Raw genomic sequence first — 25,675 nt, forward strand, 5'->3', positions numbered from 1 at the left:
TGGCTTAATGGCAGGTCCGTCTGCGAACTAATGCCCCAGCTGTACACATGCATACCGAAGAGACGGCGCAAGATCAGGACAGTGGCTGAGGGTCTCCTTGGCAACTCCTGGGCCCGAGACATTCTCGGAGTTCTAGGCGTCCACGAGTTAGGCCAATACTTGCAGCTCTGGCAACTTGCCCAGCAAGTCACGCTCTCAACCGAACCAGACAGGCTAACTTGGAAGTGGACGTCCAACGGCATCTACACCGCGCATTCTGCCTACCTAGCAACATTCCAGGGCTCCACAATGTGCTCCTCTTGGAAGCTTATATAGAAGAATGGGGCTCCCCCAAAGGTTAAATTCTTCCATTGGCTGGCCTGCCAGGACTGATGCTGGACAGCGGAGCGCCTCGCGCGCCACGGAATGCAGCACCACTCCCGATGCCTGCTCTGCGATCAAGCCCCAGAAACGATGCGCCACCTGATGCTAGAATGCCCATTTGCTCGCCAAACTTGGCATGAGATCCTTGCCTGGCTCAGGATGACTGCCACCCCACCAGACCATGAGGCCTCGCTCATGGACTGGTGGCTGCAGGCCAGGCAGAATACGCCGAAATCGCTGCTCAAGGGCCTCGCGTCCGCCACCCTCCTCGTGCCATGGATGATCTGGAAACACCGCAACGCTTGCGCCTTCGAAGGGGCCCAGCCTTCCTCGCTGCAACTGCTCAACAACATCAAGGAGGAGGCTACCGCCTGGGCCAACGCGGGCGCCCGTGGACTTAGAGTAGTTCTCCCACAGACCTGGGATGTCCACTAAATTCTATCGATTTTGCTTTGTAACTGGTGCCTCCTAGGAGGACATGTAACCCAAACTCTGCCTCTTCAATGATAAAAACGCAAATGTCATTTGCGCTTTCCCGAAAAAAAAAGCTAAAATTTAATTTCTAACAAAATATGGAGGATGAACTCTAATGCAAAAAATTACTGATGACTAATATGCATGAATTGATGATGTGAAACCATTGCATGTGTAGAGTAATGCAGAAGATGTTATTTATGTCTTGCATGCATACTTGTTTATGTGTCATGGTTACATGGCTAGAAAAATTAGATAGTGGGTCGTATCTATTTAGGAATAGAGGATAGCATGTACCCAAACTGTAGTAATTAGTGTTTTTATAATCGGTAGCAAGGTACATAATCAGTCAATCGTAAAGTAAAACATCTAAATCATATGGCCTAATATAACGATTCCAAATATACAAGATAATTGATCATAAAAGCTAGCTTGACCTTAGAAAGGGGCAAAAGTCTTCTAGATGCTTCAAGTAGGTCCTTACACCTCTCCCTGAAAAAAAAAGGTCCTTAATACTTCAAAACTTGCATAGATCTTTACTTGCCAAAGAAGTGTTTGCACCATGATCCGGCACTGAATTAAGGTATAGGATTAACGATCCTGAAGTGGCTTCCAATTGTTGCTTTGACATACACCTATCTATCACCCCTGCTCCGCAAAGCGCTGGCCTCCGTAGCGCTTCTGGTACCTTGGATGATCTGGAAGCATAGAAATGCGTGTTTATTTGACCATGTAACCCCATCACTAGTCGAGCTAGCTGCTGCAATCAAGGACGAGTCCAGAAGTTGGGCTAAGGCAGGGGCTATAGGGCTTAGGGTCACCGTGCCCTCCTCCTGGGACGTCCATTGATCCATTTGTAACACCGTTGTACTGGCCTCTTAGGAGGATGTTTTCCCCCCTCTTTTCAATGCAATGAAACGCAAAGGCTTTTTGCGTTTTCTCGAAAAAAATACATCTATCTATCTATAAAATTCCAAATGGACCTCAATATTAAACCTCCATTTTCAGTTGTACTGTACTTACAACTATCTAATCTAATAGTTATAATCCCACCGGATCTTTGCACCGACTATCCAGTTTAGAGTCTGACAATAGTTTTGCAGCGACAGTAAGATCACTTTTGTCTAACTAAGAAGCAGTAATGACCTAAGTGAGAAAACTTGCAAGTTTATGGACCTAAACTGGAACCTTACGACAAAACTGGAGATTCCAAGTCTACCAAGGTAAGCCACAGTTTGCTACAACTACAAGTTGATGAACCTCGAGTACAACTTCCCCACAAACTTGTGTGTTGGAGATGTTACACCTGTAAGACAGTGCAAACCATGATGGTCTGATACATTGAAGAGTTACATTTCAAAGCCGCAGAAGTAGAACCTGATTGATTTTAAGCTATGCAAATTTTCATCTCAATATTTTTATTTTGCTTTGTTCAAATAAACTGATATTGAACTAAATGTATCTCTAACTTAACTGTTGCACTTGTTCTTATAGATAAGGCCCCTTGTTGATCCCACCAAGGATATCATGAAATTCCCTATAAATCATTTCCAATGGCATGAGTTTTTTCCAAGAGGTATTTATGTCTTTCTGAGATGTGAGAAGTGACAAACTTGACCTTTATCAGAAGTTCAGCCAAAAGTGACCCTAGTCCGATATCTTCTATTCTTAAATAGCTAGAATCCACTATCCAATTTTCCTCTTCATGCAACAATGACACATCATCAAGTCATGCATGTAGTTATAAGTTACTTTTTTTTATTAATCTCTTCATGCAAAACATATCCTCATGCATGAATTTTTTCTCTATTCTTAAATAGCTAGAACCCACTATCCAATTTTCCTCTTCATGCAACAATGCCACATCATCAAGTCATGCATGTAGTTATAAGTTACTTTTTTTTATTAATCTCTTCATGCAAAACATATCCTCATGCATGAATTTTTTCTAGAGTAGGTATTAAGCAAGACATTATTATAATGCAAGACACTATTATAATGGTTTTTGCATTATCATTAGTTTTCTAACACTTATCCATATATTTTTAACAAGTTTTCCGCAGCAACGCTCGGGGCATCGTCTAGTACTGTACTAAATAGGTCCGACCCTTTTGCCCAGCGCCAGCTATTCTGATGCTGAAGTTGACTAAGTCAGCGCCATGTATCTTCACATTGAGAAAAGTCAATATTTTCATGGTTGAAATGACGATTCACATGTCAGTGCCATCGTTACCAATGCTGAGCTTTGAGAGCTCAGTGCCATTCCTTTTGGTGCCGGCCAGCACCACCAACCCATGTTTTCTTTTTGAAGATTGCTTACCACATATGTCACGTGGTACCGCCATCCCATGTTACCAACTGATAGAAAAATGCATGCACCGACATTATAAAAAAAAACTGCACACACTGCACGCTAAGCCGGGGCTAAGCCTCCTTTTCTAAAAAAAACACTGCACGCTGAGCACCACATGGCAACACTGCTAGTACTTGCCACACAACAGCGGCTAGCAATTTTACTTTATCTTCTATTCCCATGCATATCTCACAGCCTCACGCACAAGGAGCCAAAATTCACCAAGCACACCTACACCACTCACTCAACTAACTCGGCAGTGCGGCCAATGCATGTGTTACATACAACTGAACCGCTTAGGTTGGAAAACCATTCAGCACCAATGAGAATGGCGCTGAGCCGGTGAAGGTGGTGCTGACCTCTGAATCGCCATTTCATATACAAAAATGCTATGTTTTTCTCAACGCCAAGATGCACACCACTGATTTGGTTAAAATTTTGGCTTAGAGTCATGTTTGGCTGAACTTTCAACAGAGGGTCAATTTTGTTAAAAGACTGCCGAGACAATCATTTGATGTTTATTTGTTTATAACATTCCTTAATCGTGTTATACAGCGAAGGGCAATATTGGCGTTATAATTTCACTTTGGGCCCCAGTCATTTTGGTAAACTATTTTCCTTTGTTTTGATGGAAAGTTCAATCCCTATTGTAACCATGTGACTGATTATGAAAAGTAGGAGGCCGCCACTTATGACAGTCTCACTTGTGCACTAGAGGAGAGCACGACAATGATTATGCGCATTGTTTTCCCTTTCCAGGTGTATTTCATGGACACCCAAATTTGGTATACAATCTTCTCCACTCTAGTTGGTGGAGTTTATGGTGCTTTTCAACGACTTGGCGAGGTTATATTTTAATTGTTCAGTAATGTCTATTTACAAATTCATCAAACAGGCCAACCATTCCTTTTCTGTTATGACGTGGTCCCTCTTTCATAGAGTAACTCTTTTATCCCAGCATGAAGCTTTTTTGTTAACGTGACTCAGGCTGCTCAATAGGAAGTTCTAAATGATTATAATTTCTCAAAGAAATCATTTAAAAATCATATGAATGAGTTTCTCAAAATTAATAATTTACAAATATCTTTTCCTTTTCTGGATGAGACAGATCCGCACACTTGGAATGCTGCGGTCTCGCTTTGATTCAATACCTTTAGCCGTTAATGATTGTCTAGTTCCGGTTGAAACATCTGATGCAAGGCGGAAGAAAGGTCTAAGGTCTAATTTCAAGAATCGTTTCAAGGAGGTACTCATATACATTTACATATTATTGTGGTATTCTCGCAACTTATTGTATGATAGTATTAATTCTTTGAAATATGTTGTTAATAATACTACATTTTAGATGACACATGAAGATAAGGAGAAGGTAGCTGCAAGATTTGCACAGATGTGGAATGAAATTGTCTCTAGCTTTCGTGAGGAAGACCTTATAGATAACAGGTGATTAGATTGTATGAATTATATGTTTTCAACTGCACTTATGTTTTCTGACCATAAACTAATGCCGCCATTTTTAACACAGGGAGAAGGAGCTGCTACTTGTTCCATATGTGGCTGATCAGGGTCTTCGTGTTACGCAGTGGCCTCCATTTTTGCTTGCCAGCATGGTTCTTCTCTGCTTTTACTTTGTTTATTTTATTTCTAATTTATGGGAAGCCACCCTCATTCCCTTCTATTTATATGCAAATGGACAGGTTCCCATAGCCGTTGACATGGCGAAGGATAGCAATGGTAAAGACCGTGACCTGAAAAAGAGGATTGAAAATGATTATTATTTTTCTTGTGCAATTAAAGAATGCTATGCATCGTGTAAAAACATCATCAATGATCTTGTACATGGTGAACCAGAGAAAAGGTATATCTCCTATACCTTTTATGAGTCCTAGATTTTATCTATTAAACTTGTGAGAAATAGTTGCCTAATCCATGGTGTACTTGCTGCATTTTATTCGTGCTGCTTTCAGGGTCATAAATATTATATTCACTGAAGTTGAAAAGTGTATTGCTGAGGACAAAGTTATTACAGATTTGAATATGCAATCCCTGCCAGATCTCTACAATAAGTTTGTTGAATTGGTATTATACTTGGTATGTATGACATATTTCCAGTTGTGAAAACAAGGTCATAAATAATAAGTTATAGGTTCTTTTTTGTTTTCTACTGAATTTCCGAAAAAGGAACAATTTATTTCCCCCACAAGTATAGATATATTGCTGGAAAGTATGCACCTCAATACAAAGCAATATCAGTTTCATTTTCTTCCTTTCCGTAAGTGTTGATAGTGTACGCAAATAGCAGATTAACCCGATGTCTTCTCATGCCACCTTAGAACTCTTTACTGGGTTGAAGTGTATATGTGGATTGCCTAGCCCTTCCATCAGTTCGGACTTTTGGTTGCGTTGGCTAGTGCATGAAGCTTAACATGGTATTAGAGCCTAAGGTCTCGAGTTCAAGTCTTGGGTTTCGTAATTTATCCAAAAATTGCTGCTGCCCCCCTTTGTGTCCACATATAGGCCTCTTGAGCCGTACCTTTGAGTCTATCCACGTGTTGACTTTCCTAGTCAGCAACTTATTAGCAGCAGTCTAATTTATTTTCCCTTAATTTGAGCAAAATAAAATCATATCTTTTTGCCAGTAGCAGCTAGAAACTGGAGCAACACACTACCACGAAGTAGACCAGTGTGTTTGTGTGTGTGTGAATACTATTCATAACACATTAGTGGTGGTTCCAATGATTTGTGCCAGCAAACAACACTTTGTGTTTCTTTTGGACAATGCATGGTTGCGTACTATAACCATGATCAGTGTGCAATTTTACCAAATGTAAGACTAGCACTGCATGCATGATGCATTGAGTAAATAACTAGACCTTTTTAATGAAAATATCTAGACATTTTCCTAGTTGCTATTTGTACTGATGTCGATTCTTAAGCTCACGTTGTCCTTTTGTATATCTTGCATTACATAATGCTTGTTAGACATACTATAGCTTATTGTGCTCATTCTTGTTTTTCATTCATCTTTCTTTTGTTTACTGATGTCAGAAAGAGAACGCTGAGAAAGATAGGGTTGCTGTGATAAAGATATTCCAAGATATGCTGGAGGTTGTAACAAGAGATATAATGGAAGAGCAACTTCCTAGGTACAAATATTGTTTTAAGCATGTATAAATATCCCTGGTGATGAAGTACTGCACCATGCTATCTTACTGTTTACAGCTCATTCGGTGAGCAGCTTATATTTGTGGTTTGTCATTGTTTCTTTTACAACATGGCAGTGTTTTGGAGTCAAGTCACGGGGGTTCATATCAAAGGCCAGAGGGCATGATTGCATTGGATCATGAATATCAGTTATTTCAACCATCTGGAGCTATCAAGTTTCCACTAGAAGTCAGAACAGAGGCTTGGAAAGAAAAGGTTTTATTCAAGAAGTAACTGAAACTTTTAAAATTGTGAATCTCTGTTGTTTTTACGAGGTGCACTATTTCATAGATTGGGGAATCATTTCCTGACCAATTTGCTCCATTCTTACTTCCTGCCGATAATACAATTCTTCTTGTTCCCCTTTTCTTGCATTCTAATGAAACCGGGTGCTTACCTATTGTCTAAGGATATAATCTTCACTTCAGGTGAATAGGCTGGAATTACTGCTCACGGTGAAAGAGTCTGCTATGGACGTTCCTTCAAATCTTGAAGCCAGAAGGCGTCTTACGTTTTTCACCAACTCTTTGTTTATGGATATGCCTGATGCTCCTAAAGTCCGAAACACACTTTCATTTTCGTAAGTCCTTATATGTAACTTGCACATTAATTTTACTAATCCTCTTTTGACCTTGTATGCATCACCCTTTTTGTGAAACTGTGATCAAGTAGTATATAGATCTACTATAGTTATTTGTTTCTGTAAATTGCAAATAGAAAAATGTAATAGCACACAGCCTGAAATTATAAGGTTTCGTTAACTTCTTCTTTCTTTCCTTCTCGTCTGCTTTGGATTCACATGTCAGATATTTCTGTTATTAATGATGAGATTTTTTTTGTGTGTGTGTAGTGCATTGACTCCTTATTACAATGAACATGTTCTTTTTTCCATAAAAGAGCTTGATGAGGAAAATGAAGATGGAGTTTCCACTCTGTTCTATCTACAAAAAATTTATCCAGGTTGAGGGGAAAGAGGAAGAAAATTTTCTCCTTGTCCAGACAGTCCAGTCACAAATAACAAAGTATATTCTGGAGCAACCTGGCATTTACAGTGCATGGTTATGCTTATGCATGCAGATGAATGGACGAACTTCCAGGAAAGGATTGCTGGCTGGGACGAGGAACTAAAACAAAATGAAGAACTGAAGGAAGAAGAGGTTCGTCTATGGGCTTCATACAGAGGTCAAACGCTAACTCGAACAGGTACGATTAATTGGTTAGCTTTTATTTGTTGAATTCAGCTACATGTATCACCCCTTTTCAAACAAATGCTATATTTTATCAATTTTACCTGATAATGCTTAAATTTTAAATTATTTGATTGATCTGAAACAGTTAGAGGCATGATGTACTACAGAAAAGCTTTGGTTCTTGAAGCATTTCTAGATATGGCCAAACATGAAGGTAATCTTTTTGTAGTCTCTGTTATCTCCCCAGCTAAACCTAAATGGAAAGAACGGGGGTCTTAACACCATTAGCAGCGCACCTTTACTAGTGCAAGCATGGTTTTATGATTGTAACATGGGTTTGGTTTTATGATTGTAACATGGGTTTTCTGCAGATCTCATGGAAGGATATAAAGCAGCTGGGTCAATATCGGATGAAGAGTGGAAGTCCTTGATTGCTCAGTGTGAAGCATTGGCTGATATGAAGTTCGCCTATGTAGTATCATGCCAACAATATGGAAATGACAAGCGTTCTGCTCTTTCTAATGCCCACGACATATTGCAGCTAATGAGAACGTAAATGATCCTTTTGCAGATATTTGAATAACAATAGAGGATATGAATTTAACGGAATACTCATTTTCTAGTTGCTGCATGAAATACACATATCTTGATGTAACCCACATGAAATTTTCTCACGGGTCCTAAAAAATCTCGAAATATTGGTGGGCATAGAGACAGGGATATTAGATGGCACTGAGAAATTTCATGATCAAATTAGATTGCAATTCTGAGAAACAAAAATATGGAAGTAGCTCAATGGAATAGTGCAGGAAACCCGTAACCATATATCTCTGTGGGAACTTAAATGTTCTCTTGTTTCTCCCTGATACGGTCATGCAATTACCCGGAACCACAACATATGCTTTCCCCCGCATTTGCCTTCACAAAGTTCACAAGTTCACCTAAGTGTAACTTGATATTTACCCATTATAATTTGATAGTACCTTCCAAGTTTAAACTAATTGCTGGAGTTACATTTCTTGCAGGTACCCTTCTCTTCGTGTAGCATATATTGATGTGGTGGAAGATAGAGTAGGAGAGAAGCAAATTGAGACAGCTTATTACTCTACTTTGGTAAAGGTTGCTCTAAATAAGGACTCTGAATCGGCAGATCCAGTACAAAATCTTGATCAGGTAATGCTAGTTCGATTTTATCAGGCTATGGAGCGGAATTTATGTCAAATCATGTTCGCTAAGCAAATAGATTTTACAATAGAAAGGGCAGCGCAGAACCAAATACCCACAGTTTTTTTCTGAAACTAGTATGGATCTAAAACATGTGATGGAAGATACAAAGAACATGGGCAATGAAATTCAACAACAACAACAACAAAGCCTTTAGTCCCAAACAAGTTGGGGTAGGCTAAAGGTGAAACCCATAAGATCTCGCGACCAACTCATGGTTCTGGCACATGGATAGCAAGCTTCCAGCACCCCTGTCCATGGCTAGTTCTTTGGTGATGCTCCAATCCTTTAGATCTCTCTTTACGGACAATAGAAGGAACATGAGGAACTTGAACAACAACAACCAACTCATGGTTCTGGCACATGGATAGCAAGCTTCCACGCACCCTGCCCATGGCTACTTCTTTGGTGATGCTCCAATCCTTTAGATCTCTCTTTACGGACTCTTCCCATGTCAAGTTCGCTCTACCCCGACCTCTCTTGACATTACCAGCATGCTTTAGCCGTCCGCTATGCACTGGGGCTTCTAGAGGCTTGCGCTGAATATGCCCAAACCATCTCAGACGATGTTGGACAAGCTTCTCTTCTATTGGCGCTACCCCAACTCTATCTTGTATATCATTATTCCGGATTCGGTCCTTCCTTGTGTGGCCGCACATCCATCTCAACATGCGCATCTCCACCACACATCCATCGGGCAATGAAATTCAACATTGAAGAAAAAAATAAACTAAAAAAACAATAGAAGGGGCATTCTCAACTATCTTCTAGGTGCTGAAAATGGTGGCAGTAATCGTCCTACTTGATTGATTCATGGACGTCATTAAACGGAAATTTAGTCTACGAAGTCTTCAAGCTTGTTTCTGAAATTTAGTCTATGGTTAGAAAAAAAATCAGATGGCGTAATAAAGCAGAGTCACTAAACTTGCCACTTATGTAGTTGTGTTTTGTACAAGCCTAAAATCTCCGCTGCAATTTTTGTTCACGAAACTTCTCCTTTTCCATGAAAATGTCAAGATTTCAGGATGAGTACTCTTTTTTGTTTGTATAAATGACTCATGTGAAATTTCCACCATCTGAACACATCTTTATGTTTCCAAGGTTGTCTACCGGATAAAACTTCCAGGCCCTGCAATATTGGGAGAAGGAAAACCCGAAAATCAAAACCATGCAATAATTTTCACCCGTGGTGAAGGCCTGCAAACCATAGACATGAACCAGGTATCCCATCATGCTTATGGTGCTTTTACTTATGAAATTGTACTGATGCTTCTAGTAAGAACTCATTTGCTTGTCATCATGCCATTAATTTCGTAGGATAACTATATGGAAGAAGCACTTAAAATGAGAAACTTGCTTCAAGAGTTCCTTACAGAAGATGGAATCCGGCAGCCATCTATACTTGGAGTTAGGGAGCACATTTTTACTGGCAGGTTGATTACTGTAGTGGACATTGATATTTTATTTTCTGTTATTTATATGCATCTTAAACCTCTCTTGTCTCCCATGATGCAGTGTCTCCTCCCTTGCATGGTTTATGTCAAATCAGGAGCACAGTTTTGTGACTATTGGACAACGGCTGCTTGCAAACCCTCTGAAGTGAGATCTTCTCCTATTAACTATTTCACTACACATTTACTCATACATTTCAATGATTAGAAAATACTCTGTACATTTTATTCTGGCAGTGCGTCAATTACTGTAAAAAGAGAAAGAAAAAACACACTGTGTTTATTTGAGTATCGAAGTATTTGGAAAAGTATTAATGCACTACATTCTATTCAGTCCCTTATTTTTCGCAATAGTTGGTGCGAAGAATAAGACGGTTGCAAAAAGCGTTCTTGTTCCACAAGAATCGTTATACATGCCGTTATCCAAAAATTCTGTAAGAAAGCAAGTCTTAGATCGAATTTTTATAACTACCGGTTTGAAACAGTTAAGGGCTCCTTTGCGTTTTCTCGAAAAAAACAACCAAGAAAGTAGTACATGTATCTTTCAGCGTTTTGTCCACTTGCGCACTGACTTCTTATGACATGGTTATTCCTCTGCGCCGCCAATCACTTCATACTGTCCATCATTTGTGTCTATTTTCATATTGTGCTCTTCTCCCAATTCATTCATTATTTTCTGTGATTCAGCTAGCAAATCCTGCATCTGTGTAATGGATTCTCCTTTTTGAATTGTATCTAAGTTTATTACTGAATTTGTCTAGGGTTCGATTCCACTATGGCCACCCCGATGTATTTGATAGGCTTTTCCATCTAACAAGGGGTGGTGTCAGTAAGGCATCAAGGAGTATCAACTTAAGTGAAGATATTTTTGCAGGTTTGTTCCATGATTTTATCGAGTGTTCATTGATGTTCTTAGGATCAAGGCCCCCATAGTATTTAGGGGGCAATGTTTATAAAAGCCAACATGGTAGTCATTAAAGATATTGTCTTGCAAGAGATAACGGAATTTACGATAGATATCAGCAGTATATTTTAATTCATATTGTCTTCAATACTTCAGGGTTTAACTCAACTCTTCGTGGAGGCAATGTAACACATCATGAATATGTGCAAGTTGGAAAGGGAAGAGATGTAGGACTAAATCAGATCTCCAAGTTTGAGGCTAAGGTGGCAAATGGAAATGGTGAGCAGACCCTTAGCCGCGATATCTACCGGCTTGGGCACCGGTTCGATTTCTTCAGGATGCTTTCATGCTACTTCACCACCGTGGGGTTTTATTTCAGTACACTGGTATGATCACTTTGTTCTGAATATATCCATACAAGTTCCTCTGCCAAATGCAAATATGAATCTTGTTAGCCCTACGCAGTTCTCTCTATATAGAGATTCTTCTACAGCCTCAGGGGCATATTTGTCTCATTTATATTATACTGATCTTACCATCAATATGTTCACTTATCAAAGCTAAAACAACTTGTATTTTGCATTTGGAGTATATCAGTACAATGAGCTCTAGTTTTTTCTAACAACTTTTACTCCTCTCAGTTGACAGTCCTCACAGTTTATGTGTTTCTGTATGGGCGCCTTTATCTTGCTCTCAGTGGACTTGAAGAAGGGCTTTCAAAACAACGGAAATTCAGCCATAATCATGCTCTTCAGGTTGCTCTTGCCTCGCAGTCTCTTGTTCAGCTTGGTTTTCTGATGGCCCTGCCCATGATGATGGAAATTGGCCTTGAAAAAGGATTTGGCAAGGCACTAAGTGAATTTATAATGATGAACTTGCAATTGGCATCCGTGTTTTTTACATTTTCACTTGGTACCAAGACTCACTATTATGGACGTATGTTGCTTCATGGAGGTGCTCAATACAGAAGTACCGGCAGGGGCTTTGTTGTCTTTCATGCAAAGTTTGCGGAAAACTACAGGCTATATTCTCGCAGTCACTTTGTTAAAGGCATTGAGTTGATGATCCTGCTCATCGTTTATCAACTATTTGGTCAAACTTCCCACTCGACCATCGCATATATCTTTGTTACGTCCTCTATGTGGTTCCTAGTGTTGACATGGCTCTTTGCACCCTTTTTATTCAACCCCTCGGGGTTTGAGTGGGCGAAAATTTTGGACGATTGGTCGGATTGGAATAAGTGGATCAGCAATCGTGGTGGGATTGGTGTGTCACCAGAAAAGAGCTGGGAATCCTGGTGGGAGAAAGAGCAGGAGCATCTGAAGCATACAGGAACACTCGGAGTCTTCTTTGAGATAATTCTGTCCCTGCGGTTTTTCATATATCAGTATGGCCTTGTGTACCACTTAAGTATCACAAAGGAGAACAAAAGTATTCTGGTATGCTTTTCTTCCTGTTCAGAGCAGTATTTTGATTTTGACCGTGCTAGGTGGCTGGGTGGGTCTTTTAACATTTTCACTCTTGTTACTTCCAGGTTTACTTAATTTCATGGCTCGTGATTTTAGTGATGCTGGTTATTTTGAAGGTGAGAGAGCATGCTTGCTTTGTCAATAGAACATGAATCAGTCATACAAATCTTTATAGCAGAACAACACGATTTCCCATCAACTCCGTATTCCTGAAAGTTACTTTGGCTAAATTCGTTTCCTCCTAAACTGCCTACTGTCTTTTCAGATTATATCTGTCGGAAGGCGGAGGTTCGGCGCGAACTTTCAGCTGTTCTTCCGTCTGATCAAGTTCATGATATTCGTTTCCTTCTTCGCCATTTTGGTTGTGCTGATAGTACTGCTTCACATGACTATAAAAGACATACTTGTCTGCTTCCTGGCATTCTTGCCCACCGGATGGGGAATACTGCTGGTCAGTCTCTCTCTTGTTTGTATCTGCTTCATCATATATGCTACTATGAGTGACGGTGGCATGCTTGCTTCTGTTTCATCTATGCTTCCGTTGGTTTCTTACTGTTGCTCCGTTACCACTTTCAGATTGCGCAACCTTGCAGACCTCTTTTTCGGGTCACGGGGCTATGGGGATCTGTCCGAGCCCTTGCGCGGGCATACGAGGTTATCATGGGGATGCTTCTCTTCACGCCGATTACCGTCCTGTCATGGTTCCCCTTCGTCTCCGAGTTCCAGACGCGGATGCTGTTCAACCAGGCGTTCAGTAGAGGGCTGCAGATATCCCGGATTCTCGGTGGTCAGAAGAAGGAACGGGCCTCCAGCACCAAAGACTAACTCAGCTCTTTTGCCCAGTTGCATGCCATTTTCAATATGGTGCTACTTCAGAATACGTAGGTTGTGAATATTCCAGGATATAGAACATTTCCTGTGATTACAACTGTATACAAGTTGTGAAATAGTATATCTGCTAATTGCGATGCAAGGAATCGTAGTCGTCGGATACTGCCATTTTCTTGTGTAAATACTACAGCAAATTTTTATACGGGCATTTTAGCAATGGCCACGATTTGGGGACATTGGCCATTGAGTACATTGATCATGTGATGCAGCACCGGTACAACATCCCTGTTACCTTTTCCCCCCGTGCTACGGTGATCATTTCTTTCTCCCGGCAGTTGTGCGACTGCAATTACTATCACACTTGACAGAGTGTGTGCCTTAATTTCTCGGCCGTAATAAAAGTGGCTCCAGCGTGACCTGATTTACTCTACCTGCTGAAGATTAGTTATCCGTGCGTGTTAAGTGTCCTTAGTTATTACTGCAGAGTTTAAAGTAGTATTTTCGTCTACTTGCAGTTAATTGTTTTCAGAGGAGATGGTGGTCCTGAGTCGTCTGGTCCGGTGAAATTGATCGGAATCCGTATGAACTGACAGCGCCAGCTCATCCGGATCGGGCTGCGAGTGGAATGGCATGGCAGGCGCACTCGCTGGCTATTCTGGTTCTGGGCCTCATCTCCCCGGATTCTGAAGCGCCCGGCAAATGGGCGCCAGTTGCATTGCATGTGGTGGGGCTGCCTGCCCAGCAGCAAGGACGACCTCGATCCATGGACAAGGAGCAAAACTCGAGAGCAAAGTCACATGCCTACTCAGCTCCATCCAATTTACTACAATTTACAATTCCATGGTGCAGCGTGTAAAGTCGCCGCCGTACCGTCGGGCCTTGTTTATCATGTAGCGCACGAAATGGCGATCGAGGCTGTGTCGGTGTAGCTGCTCTCTGTAACGGCATTGTGCTTCTCAAACCAGCGCGTAAAGAACAACATGTAGGAGTATGTAGTACGTATTGTACACACGGTTCCATGGATTACACGGAGAAATAGCTGCGACTCATGCAATCAATGGCTGGGAGAGGATGACAAGAAGAATGTGATGGCCTGACGAGGAATGAATATGGCCGGGACGGAATGGGACGTGCCACCGCTCTCTCTCTGCTTTCACCGGACCCACCCCCTCACAGTCACAGAAGAGACGCGAGCACGGCGGAACACGCGAGCGCGCCGACCGACGACAACGCGGCGACGGTGGCGGGCGACTTCTTGACGTCCTTGTGGACGTGATCATCCGCGGCCTCCGACGGCGCGTCGGCCGGCGGCGGCCCGGGCGGGGAGCTGAGCGGCGCGTCCGCGGCGGGTGACGGCGCCGGCGCGGGCGTCGGCGAGGGGGCCTCCGCGGGCGCGCCGGCGAAGAGCTCGACGGGCATCAGGAGGCGGTCCACCGTGAGCACGCACACGGGCGTGTCGTCCAGCACCGTCTCCGCCACCCGGGACTTGCGGAGGCCGGTGTCGAGCGACACGTCGTCGCCGCGGGCCACGACCGACACGTTGAACCGCCCGCCCGCGGTGGACGCCAGCGTGCGGAACGGGCGCGCCGACGCCTTGACCAGCTTCAGCGACGGCCTCGGGTTGTACCCCGGCAGCGCGTGGTAGCGCAGCAGCGCGACGAGGTCGGCGCGGGGCATCGCGTCCACGTCCGGCGCGCCCTTGGCCATGAACGCGTCGTCCTTGGCCGCGAACAGGGTGAGCCCGGCCTCCCCCGCCATGGCCGCCTGGTAGTCCTTGAGCACGCCGGTGCTGGCGATGAGGGACGCGAAGCGCTTGCAGCCGGCCTTCTCCAGCAGCTTGGTCAGGTTGGCGGCGGACGGCCCGTCGAAGAGGCCGTCGAACTCGATGGGCGCCGACACCTCCAGCACCGCGAAGTCGTACTGCGTCTGCTTGAGCGCCTTGGTGAAGGTGGCGTCGTAGCCGTCGCCGGTGCTGGCGGCGGACGCGAAGCCGAAGCCGCCGCCCTCCAGCTTGGCCATCTTGACGCTGCCCGTGGCGCTGGTGGCCGCGCCGCCCGAGGCCTGGTAGAAGGTGTCGGTGAGCGTGTCGGCGCCGGTGGGCAGGGCCTTCAGCTTCTTGACGTCCCAGTAGTCGAGCAGCGAGTGGAGGCGCAGCGCGTTCTTGATGGCGCCCAGGTCGGCCCCGGCGTCCGACACGAGCGCCGACATGGCGCCGTCGCCGAGGACCAGCACCGTGACCCCCGCGCGCGCGTTGATCTCGTCGCACACCCGCGTCTCCGTCAGGTACCTGTTGTACTGCTTGTACTCCGGGTGGCCGCTGAGGAAGGACGTGATGTTGTGCGCGATCCCCGCCGACATCCCCTTCGCCGTCGCCGCCGGCGGGCCCAGCGCCATGCTGCAGGCCAGGAGCGCCACGGCCGCCACGCGCCGCAGCTGCGCCCCCGCCATTGCCGAGCTCAGTGATGATGGGTGGCGCTGGAATGGACCGAGGACCTAAGCTGGCTAGCCGGAGTGGGCTGTCTGTCAGCGCGCAGGGAGTGTGAGGATAAAATGAGCAAGCAATGGTTTGTGGGCAACTTCAACTAACTACTCCCTCCGTTCCTAAATATAAGTCTTTGTAAAGATTTCACTAATGAACCACATACGGATGTATATAGACATACTTTAGAGTGTACATTCAATCATTATGCTCTGTATGTAGACAGCTAGTGAAATCGCTTAAAAGACTTATATTTAAGAACGGAGGGAGTAATTATGTATGGCTCAGCGGCGGTTGGTGAGGTTCCGGGTTTTGCAAATTGCGAGCACATGAACATGTGAAGGCGCGGGAGCACGAGCGATTGGAGGACTGGGTGGTGGCTAAATAACGGTGGTAGGGAGTAGGGACGACGATGGCATGGCACGGCGTGCCTCCTCCGTTCCTGGCCATTTTAATTTGGTGGGGGTTTATGATTGCGCTCTCTCCATTATGCGTCGCCCGGTCTATTGTAATGCAGACGTTTTGTTGATAAAATGAGGATTGATAATAATAAGGTGATGGTGTTCGGCAGTTTGGCTCTCACTCTCTCGTGTCTACTCCCTCCGTTCCTAAATATAAGACCTTTTAGAAATTGTACTATAAACTACATACGGATGTACATAGACATATTTTAGAGTATAGATTCACTCATTTTGCTCCATATGTGGTCTCCTAGTAAAATCCCTAAAAGGTCTTATATTTTGAAACGGATGGAGTACTATGTAGGGAATGGCATGTCTTTTCTTTTTTCAGATCAAAAGAAATAGTGTGGTTGGTTGTTGAGGTGGAGACACCGAGCCGAAGATCGATCAGTGCTATTCAATCAAAAGAAGAAAAAAAATCAGTGCTAGTACCAATAATGTGTCCCAGAGGCTAGTGGCGGAAGAATCCGAGGCGAGTCAGCTCTGTTTTCCTCTCTGCGTATTGCAACTTGCACCGGTAAAAGCAAGCACGTGCTCGGTCATTAGTTTTCTCATCATCGATTCTTACGGTTCCGGTTACGTTTGCTTCTTTGTCACGTGGATCGGCGAAGCATTAGCAACGTGTCAGTGTCGGGCAGAGTTCGATGGGACTTCCATCCCGTCTCAAGCGTTCTTATTAGCACACCGCGACTGATAAGGTGGTGATAACATGCTCCGTTAGCATGTCCCCATCCATCGTAGAATCTCGACCGATTTTGAGCACCCATGGTGAGGTCCTCTTTTAATTCTTAATTGTTAGCGGAGAGCAAGCAGATAATGCTGCCATTCGTTTCTGAATACTGAATGGATGCACCCACAAAGATCATCCGCCTTGTAGGCCGTTCTATTGCGTCGGCCACGACCACCTGATTGTCCAATTTTTTTTTGGCTTTCCTTGCAACATTTACCATATTGTACCGGTGTCCCTTTGCACCATCTCTCATGTTAGAGCATCTTCAGCCCCCCCCCCCCCCCCCCTCAAGGCATGAAATAGCGTCGCCTGAGGGCGTGTCGGTGTGATGGGCTCGGATTCCCAACCGGTCCCAAGGTCGCCCTCCAGCCGCAGATTTTGGTCCATTTTTGGCGTAAATTAGCCCATTTTCGACGTAAATTGGCTCATTTTTTATGTAAAATGAGAGCAATTTTGGTCTACATTCGGCGTGCTTTGGCATAAATTGAACATATCATTTGTTTTTTATCACATAGTTCATCATAGAAATCAATGCGAATAAAAAAATAATCAATACAAATCACAATAGTTCAACAAATAAAAACTCATAATTCATCACAGATCGAGCTAGGCGTTGCCCTTGAGCCTTCATAGGCGCTCCACCAAATCGTCTTGCAGTTGTTGATGCACCCGTGGGTCTCGAATCTCCTCACGCATATTGGGGAAGGCAGTCCAGGTTACCGGTAGCTGGTGATCAACTTGGGCAAGAGAACCCTACATGTAATATGGTTCAGTGTCAAACGCTGACTCTTTCTGCTCGCTCTCAACGATCATGTTGTGCAAGATGGCACAACAAGTCATGACTTCCCACATTTGATCTTTCGACCAAGTCTGAGCGGGGTACCAGACAACAGCAAATTGATATTGGAGCACACCAAATGCCCGCTCGACATCCATCCCGCAAGCTTCTTGACGCTTGGCAAAGTAGGAGTTCTTGCCTCCTGACGCAGGGTTTGAGATAGTCTTCACAAATGTGGACCATCTCAGATAGATGCCATCTGCTAGGTAATATCCCTTATTGTAGTGGTGCTCATTGACCTCGTAGTTAACCGAAGGAGCATGACCTTCAACAAGCTTGGCAAAGACATTCGAGCACTCCAATGTGTTGATGTTATTGTGAGTTCCTGGCATACCAAAGAAGGATGTCGAATCCAGAGGTCATGTGTGGCCACTGCCTCAAGTACCACACCACAACCTCCTTTGGCGCCTTTGTACATCCACTGCGAAACAAATGGACAGCTTCTCCATTTCCAATACATGTAGTCGATACTTCCAAGTATCCCAGGAAATCCTCTTGTTGTCATCTGTGCTAGGATCCGAGCAGTGTCTTCAACATTGGGTGATCGCAAGTATTGAGGTCCAAATACTGCCACCACTGCCCTGCAGAACTTGTACAAAAGAACTTGTACAAACACTCAATGGTGGTGGACTCAGACATGCGTCCATAGTCTTTCAGAATATCACGGGGAGCTCCGTATGCAAGCATACTCATAGCTGTCGTGCACTTCTGGAGTGAGGTGAATCCAGTTGTGCCGATGCAATCATTTTTGCACTTGAAGTAGCGTCGAACTCACTGATGGAATTCACAATCCTGAGGAAGAGCTTCCGGCTCATCCGATAACGGCGCCGAAATACTTTGTCGCCGTGCAGAGGAGCGTCGGTAAAGTAGTCGGTGTAGAGCAAGCAATAGCCTTCCAGTCGATGCCTCTGCTTTGCCTTCAGTCGGCCCGACGCGAGCCACCTCGCCGGGGCTTTGCATTGCTCGCGAACAAACCGACCAGAGCGGCGATGACCATGAGGTGATCTTCATCCTGGGCGTCGACATCGTCTTCCTCCTCCATTAGCGCCGTAAACGCCTCCTCATCGTCGGAGTCCATCATCGTCGAGGCAAATCGCCAAACACGTGGCGGGCGTGGCAGATGCGCAGCCGCGTGCGTGGCGGGAACACCGGAAAAAGTTGCCAAGCCGTAGGGGGAAGCCACGGCGAACCCTCCCTTTGTCGCTGGGGAGATGGCCTTTGTAGCGGCGGTAGGTAGGTAGGCGGTGCCGGGGTTGGCACGGGGTGAAAGGTGTAGTGCACGAGGGGAGCGGATCCGGAGGTGGAAAATTATTTTACAATCGTTTTATAAACAAATTACATTTAGAATACAAATAGTTACATTCATATTCATCCACTGCGTAAATTTGGCATAAAAGAAATAAAAATATCGGTCATAAGACCAGAAAAATTATATTTTATGTATATTTTACATCATATATTTACGTTTGTAGTACATAACAAAAATAAATTTTACAACGATTATATATTTTCTTATGTTCTATTTTTACGTATGAAATAAGAAACGGTGAAGAATTATGGTGCATTGATGTTAAAATAGAAACGGTGAAGAATAACTATTCTTTACCGAGGGTGACGATGATTCAGATTTCAAAAAGTGTTCACGTTCTAACCAAATTATTTGTTTTGTAAGTTTTCAAAAAATGATTGAAATAAAGAAAAAACAATGTTGATAGAAAACCCGATGGCTATTGTATTCTGGTAGAATAAAATCATCGCGATGCACAACTCCGTGCGTCTGGCCAACTGCACACAGAGCGTCGAATAGGAGTTCTCATTTGGTACACCTTGGTGGTGCACCCGAGTGAGTCGCTACGAAGTATCTTGGCCTGCATTGGCTGCTCCACTTGTTTGCTCGCCGGCTCGCTAGATGTTTGCTTTTTTTTTTTTTGTTTGTGTGTTCTGCTGCTGGTCGTCTTCTGTTACCGTAAAAACTGGTCATTTTTCTTAGTCTTTAAAAAATCACTTCAATTTAGAATCTTCACCAATCTGAAAGAAGTTTTTGAATTCATAAAAAAATGGTAAATTTGAAAATTATTTGAGGATTTGAAAAAATCATGGTTTTAAAAAATGCTCATGAATTCAAAACAAGTTCAAAATTTTGAAAAAAGTTCATAAATTAAACACACGATGGACAGTATTTAATAATTCGATGGAACTTTTCGAAAATATAGGATGGACACTTTTTTGAATACACACATAACCATTTTTAGGAATACGATGGCCATTTTTTTTGTAAAGGTAGATGATGATATTTTGAAATTAGACAACAATTTTTTTTTACAAATACACATTTAGCAATTTTAATATACATGATGAACAATTTTTAAAATCCTTGTCAATTGTTTTAAACTTGATAAATATGCTTTAGCAACAAAATGACATTTGTAAAATTATGCAATTAAATTTAATGAAATATATTACATGCATTTTTTAAACACTATGGACATTTTTACCACATTTATAAAAAAAAAACAGACACAAAAAACAGAGAAAAATAAAGGAAAAGTTAACATTTTGTTGCAACACATGAACATTTGTTACAATACGCGTGAACATCTTTCTTGCAACACATGGACAGTTTCTTCAAAAGAAGATCATTTTTTGAAAAATAAATGAACTTCTTGTTACTCATGTGAACAGTTTGTTTCCACAATACATGAACTTTCCTTTTGAGCGAGGAGAACATTTTTTAGCAAGGATTGAACATCATCGTAACAGGTTTGAGAGCAATTTGTTAATTATCTTGAACATCATTCGCATGCTCCAAAAAAACTGTGCAAGTATGTGTGTGTATAAAAACTAAAAAGGCATTTTTAAAATAAAAAATAAAAAACACAAAAAGAAGGGATAGTGCAATAGGAAAGGAAAAAAGAAAAAAAGAAAGGGAAAAGGGAAAAACTAAATCATAAAAACAAATAAAAATACAAAAGAACAAGGAAGGAAATGGAGTCAGGAAAATAAAAAGTAGGGGAAACTAAAAACCAGACACAAAACTGAGTTATTGCCAAAAACCGGATTTGACAAAAAAACCGAACGGGCCAACTGTTTACGCTGGGAACCGCTCCGACCGTCTCGTGCTACTGACCGGCCCGCTTCCTTCTTCTGTTTGCCTTTTCTTCTCCCCAAAGAAAGAAAGAAAAAACGCAGCGGAACCCAAAGAGAACAGAGAGACAGAGAGAGGAAGAAGCGAGCCTGAGCAGCGGCAATGGCGAGCTTGATGACGAAGAAGGAGATCGGGCAGACCCACGACGTGCTCCGGTTCGGCGTCAACGACAGCGTCAGGGGCGACCTCGCGCCGCCGCACCCCGTCCAGGCCACCATCCATAAGGTCAGCCCGCTCGTCCCCCCCGGGCCCTCGAAACCCTAGCTAGCTCTGAATCTGATTGTTTTTCGTGGGTGCGCGCCGTGCAGGAGACCAAGTTCTGGGACGAGAAGAGGAGGTTCGGGACCGAGGCCATCTACGGGTCCGCCTTCAACATCCGCAAGGATCTGGACGCCCAAATCCTCTCCAGGTTCGCTCTCTCGCCTTTTCCCCTCCTGGAAATAGGTTTTGGCTGACTACTAAGAATCACTGGTAGCTTATGCTGGCATTCATAATTTTCTAGCCATCTGATCGGGCGGCTGCAGTTTGTTGGAATCCTGAATTTGACCTTACTGTGAGAATTAGATGTGCTAATACCTTGTAGTCCATGTGTTAATATCTCGGCAATTCGACATGGGTCGTTTATATGCTCTCATTATCTAGATCACATGAATTAGTACCAATTAGGATTGTCTTCTAGAAATTTGATATGGGATGTATTCTTCCGGTGGACAGGCACACTGCAATTCGTACCGATTGGGATTGTCGTAGGCGCGGCCCCTTCCTGTCATCCTTATGAACTCAACAGCATCTACCTGCTCATAGTACACCTCATACATAGTATCACACTTAGGAAATGATAGTCTACAACAACAAATAGCATGAATGGCGGCTCGTACAAGTTGGTTCTACATGTTGTGTTGAACGTGATTATACATCATCAATGCACTTGCACTGCATCCTACAATTCCCTCTCGCCTACTACATCAGATTATTTATCCAGCTCTCCGAATTTGCATGAACCTTAAACAAGAATTCTGGATCCTTGGCTCCAATCTCATAAAAAAACTCTAGTGTCTTCCTGACATCAACATCTGCTTCGTCTTTGCTGATCTGCCCACGCAGGTTCCTAAGATTATTCTGTTTTGTTTTTCCAAGGAAAAAAGATTATTTGTTTCAGCAACAAACTATTTTACCTGCAAATTGGAACTACCGGGAAATCCATCGGCTCAGCCGCTATCTTCTTCGTGTACGTTAAGGTCAACACCTTCCCACGTTTGTTTGTTGTGTTGCGGACCTCTCCCCTGCAACATTAAGACGAAGGAGAGGAGCAATGGGCGTAGGCACCAAAAGCCACACACCATCAGGATCACAAGATTTTTTTTCTGTACGATAGTCCATCTATGAGGCATTACCTGCGCCATCGGTACATGAGTTCTAGTAACGGAGCTGCTCCATCCTTCAAACAGGCCTACAAGAGCATAGCTCAGGACGTCAGTACAGGCTACCACCGTGGGTGTGCAAAACGAAATAGTTGTTTCAATACACCAATTTATCTCTTCTTCTGTCCACATGGGTTTGCTACCCTAGGAATAACTGGATCTCTTCTGTTTAATGCACAAAGATGTCTTGAGGTTTTTATTTGTCCACATGTTCCTTCAAGCAATTAGTACAACAAATGCAAGGACAAGGGAGGGCAGAGAACATGTGGATAAACATGTGATTTACATTTTGTTTATACACTTCTGAAGTCCTCAGTTCCTTTTTTCCTTAAAAATATATAGGCGATAAGCTCTTTTGACTTAGTAGCTGCCTCATCACACTAAAAACGTTGCCTGATGACTTGTGTGTTTCCAGGTTCCAAAGGCCCCCGGGTGCATTGCCATCATCTATGCTAGGATATGAAGCAATGACAGGTTCCTTGGATGATTTCGGATTTGAAGATTACCTTAACTGTAAGGATTGCCATCCTTTTGTTCTCCATCAATCTCTTGCTTTGCTGCTTCATGACTCCGCAAGCATTCGTGCAGAACTTGCTAGTTATGAATTGATTAGTTGGAGTTAGGATGGACTGTTATCTTTAAACTTCTCTAAGCTTTTATGAGTACTAGCTTCTTTGCTCACAGTGCAACATACTCGAGCAGAATTTATTGATATGATGGGAAATCAAGATTTATGATTTATTAAAATGGTTCTGTTGCTCATTTTCCATACTTCTGGTTACTTACATCAGCACAGATTTGTGCTGTAGAATATACTCGAGGAGATCATTATTATTATTATTGAAAACAACAACTGTATTTACAAGGTAGGTGGCTAGTGGTTCTCATTCTATTTAGAGGAATATATTCAATAGCTGACGACAAAGTGTTTGGAGTAAACAAACCAAGCTTGTGTCCCTTATTTAGGTTTAAAAGAGCTTAGTTAGGCATATGGTTTCTATGGCAAAGAGTGCAGCACCATGTTCATCATTTTTCCTTCCTTTGTGCTTACCACTATGAGGTCTGTGCCGATAGCTTAAGAAAATGGATGGCTTTCAGTGCAACGTTTGTCCACGCAAGTTGCAAGTATTCTACTCCCTCGAATCCGAATAAATTGACCCAGCCTCCATACAATGTATGCGTCAACTAATTCGGATCGGATGGAACATATGTTATTTCCATTGCTAGAAAATTTCATCAGTGCTTGTGTTAATTTTTCTTTGCTTGTCCACTTTGCAGTGCCCCAAGACTCTGACAGCCTGCGCATACCAGACATGCACCATGGGATGGAGGTTCGGCTTGGCCTGTCGAAGGGGCCTGTCTGCCCCAGTTTCAACTGATTCCTTCCACCCATGTATGTTTGTCTTGTGCTTCCCATCCAGCATCTAGACTGTGTCATGGATTGGTGAAACATGAGAACCAAATAAATGGGGTATTACAGCATCAGTTTGAATATCATGAAATCTCCCCGTCGTCCTGGTCGCTAGCTGAGCGTTACTCCACGGGAGCACTTTTCTGCGGACGGGGGCATTGACTCCTGTTTTTTGGAATGATTCAAAAATCAGGTTTCCATGTTTAAAAAAACAATAAAAAGGGGGAAATGGTGTTAATCATCCGGCAGATCGGACAATTTCTATCCGCCTCCTCGTGTCCCGTGCGTTGGGCCGAACAGAGTGGAGGCCGCAACTATGAAGTCGATGGCTGGCGGTGCGGGTGAGAATCTGGATTGTAGGGTCGCTATTTTCTTTTTCCTAAAACATTACATGTGTTGTAAAACTTATTTTCGCAACAACACATGTGTTGCAAAAAAGAGAAAACTGAAAAAAAAACTGCAATATGGCTTTTTGTTGCAAAATTTTTTATCTACTGTTGCAGAAAAAAAATGTACAACAAACACTCGGTTGCAAAATATTTATGCAACAAGACTTTTGTTGTAGAGAAAAAATTCTACATATGTCTCCTCAACACGATCTTTGTTGTGGAAAATATTATATAAAGAAAAACTCTTTCCATCATCCGGTTGATTTCTACGATTGCGTAGGCGTAATGACAAGTTTCTGCAACTTGGTCTTTCTTTCAAAAAATTAGAACAAATATCTTTTGTTGTAAAAGTTTTCTACAACCTGACCTACGTTGCAAAAGTTTTTTGCAACATGACATTTGGTGAAAAAAAATTGCAACACGATCCTTATTGCAGAAAATATTCTATAACAAATTATATTGCAAAAAAAAAACGGATCACAACATGCTCTTTTGCAGTGACTTTAACCTGTTGCAAAAGACCCGTCAGTCACTTTTTAACCTGTCAGCCGGACGGCGTAGCAGTGTGCTTGTTTCTGCAACTGGAGCGTTGTTTCAGGATTTTGTGTGGTGGATGGAGACGACCGAGCTGGTGATCAGACGGTGCACGCGTATACATCAGCCGGATAAAAGGGTGGTGGATGGTTACTACAAATTCACTGGTGGATGTCTAGCAGTCCCCATAAAAAAAACTGTGATAACTTATACATATTCATGATGGATCTGTGAATTTTTATTTAAAAATATTAAGATTTGCAAGCTGCATAAAAAAAACACAACCCGGCCCGACAATAAAAAAAGTTTGGCCCATTTTCATCTATGTACTATTTGTTGTTTTTTATCTACGCCACGTATGACAGTATATTGTTATGATTTTTTTTGTGAATATCTTATATGTGTATTTGTGTGTGTAAAAAAATTGATTTATTTTGTGTTGTGGAAATATGTTTTTTTTTTAAAGTCCACTGATGCACCCATCCACCAAATAGCATTTTTGGTTACTCCAATTGCTACTCCCTTCGTCATTTATACTACTAATAAAAGATCAAACGAGAACTTCTCTAAGTACACACAACTATTACACCCACAAAAAACAAACACCAATCACCACCACACAATTAATCAACAAATTGCAATCTAACGACCTTTCACCATCCATGCACCACGAGGGTGTGCACTTACCAAATTCACCAAAGGCTGACCGTGCTCCACCTCCTTACAGCGAGCAAACAAAAATAGATCCAACTGTTGCACCTCCCCGCAAAAAAAACGAGCCAATCAACTACAGAAATTTAGCCA

At 42.9% G+C, this 25,675-nt stretch overlaps 3 protein-coding genes across 6 annotated transcripts in view; 2 read left to right on the plus strand and 1 right to left on the minus strand.

Moving 5' to 3' along the window:
• LOC123449802 (callose synthase 3-like) overlaps positions 1-13,713 on the plus strand; it is a 29,507-nt gene extending 15,794 nt beyond the window's left edge. Inside the window, exons 19-43 of one of the 3 annotated variants that reach the window (XM_045127136.1) lie at positions 2,332-2,413; positions 3,746-3,795; positions 3,950-4,036; positions 4,299-4,436; positions 4,536-4,633; positions 4,716-4,800; positions 4,888-5,048; positions 5,158-5,281; positions 6,239-6,336; positions 6,472-6,610; positions 6,823-6,974; positions 7,245-7,354; positions 7,472-7,597; positions 7,730-7,798; positions 7,956-8,136; positions 8,610-8,757; positions 9,910-10,029; positions 10,126-10,241; positions 10,324-10,407; positions 11,021-11,133; positions 11,320-11,549; positions 11,805-12,602; positions 12,698-12,748; positions 12,898-13,083; positions 13,209-13,713. In XM_045127136.1, coding sequence (XP_044983071.1) covers positions 2,332-2,413; positions 3,746-3,795; positions 3,950-4,036; positions 4,299-4,436; positions 4,536-4,633; positions 4,716-4,800; positions 4,888-5,048; positions 5,158-5,281; positions 6,239-6,336; positions 6,472-6,610; positions 6,823-6,974; positions 7,245-7,354; positions 7,472-7,597; positions 7,730-7,798; positions 7,956-8,136; positions 8,610-8,757; positions 9,910-10,029; positions 10,126-10,241; positions 10,324-10,407; positions 11,021-11,133; positions 11,320-11,549; positions 11,805-12,602; positions 12,698-12,748; positions 12,898-13,083; positions 13,209-13,457 — 3,795 coding nt within the window. In that variant the 3' untranslated portion in view covers positions 13,458-13,713. Of the gene's footprint in view, positions 1-2,331; positions 2,414-3,745; positions 3,796-3,949; positions 4,037-4,298; positions 4,437-4,535; positions 4,634-4,715; positions 5,049-5,157; positions 5,282-6,238; positions 6,337-6,471; positions 6,611-6,822; positions 6,975-7,244; positions 7,355-7,471; positions 7,598-7,729; positions 7,799-7,955; positions 8,137-8,609; positions 8,758-9,909; positions 10,030-10,125; positions 10,242-10,323; positions 10,408-11,020; positions 11,134-11,319; positions 11,550-11,804; positions 12,603-12,697; positions 12,749-12,897; positions 13,084-13,208 lie in introns of those variants that run through there. The other 2 variants (XM_045127135.1, XM_045127137.1) reach the window with 2 other exon arrangements.
• A 719-nt stretch (positions 13,714-14,432) lies between these two features.
• LOC123449803 (fasciclin-like arabinogalactan protein 8) lies at positions 14,433-16,046 on the minus strand. The gene has a single exon (XM_045127138.1). It carries the CDS (start codon positions 15,909-15,911, stop codon positions 14,640-14,642), a length of 1,272 nt encoding a protein of 423 aa, XP_044983073.1. The 5' UTR covers positions 15,912-16,046; the 3' UTR covers positions 14,433-14,639.
• Positions 16,047-21,141: 5,095 nt separating this feature from the next.
• On the plus strand, positions 21,142-24,039 carry LOC123449805 (cyclin-B1-2-like). 2 transcript variants are annotated; one of them, XM_045127140.1, is made up of 5 exons: positions 21,142-21,341; positions 21,425-21,525; positions 21,831-21,866; positions 22,953-23,050; positions 23,816-24,039. In XM_045127140.1, exons 1-5 carry the CDS (start codon positions 21,219-21,221, stop codon positions 23,914-23,916), a joined length of 459 nt encoding a protein of 152 aa, XP_044983075.1. In that variant the 5' UTR covers positions 21,142-21,218; the 3' UTR covers positions 23,917-24,039. The 2 variants fall into 2 exon arrangements, with proteins under 2 accessions (XP_044983075.1, XP_044983076.1); XM_045127141.1 differs by lacking the exon at positions 21,831-21,866 and having other exon boundaries at positions 21,145-21,341.
• Positions 24,040-25,675: the final 1,636 nt, after the last annotated feature.

The sequence above is a fragment of the Hordeum vulgare genome, chromosome 4H (genome assembly GCF_904849725.1).
Source record: "Hordeum vulgare subsp. vulgare chromosome 4H, MorexV3_pseudomolecules_assembly, whole genome shotgun sequence".
Classification (NCBI taxonomy): domain Eukaryota; kingdom Viridiplantae; phylum Streptophyta; class Magnoliopsida; order Poales; family Poaceae; genus Hordeum; species Hordeum vulgare.

Bases quoted from the DNA above. Each gene is read 5' to 3' on its own strand.
- LOC123449803 (XM_045127138.1), bottom strand. From the start codon at position 15,911: ATGGCGGGGGCGCAGCTGCGGCGCGTGGCGGCCGTGGCGCTCCTGGCC.
- LOC123449805 (XM_045127140.1), top strand. From the start codon at position 21,219: ATGGCGAGCTTGATGACGAAGAAGGAGATCGGGCAGACCCACGACGTG. The intron at 21,526-21,830 runs GTTCGCTCTCTC...TCCGGTGGACAG, and splicing joins GACGCCCAAATCCTCTCCAG to GCACACTGCAATTCGTACCG. The intron at 21,867-22,952 runs GCGCGGCCCCTT...GTGTGTTTCCAG, and splicing joins ACCGATTGGGATTGTCGTAG to GTTCCAAAGGCCCCCGGGTG.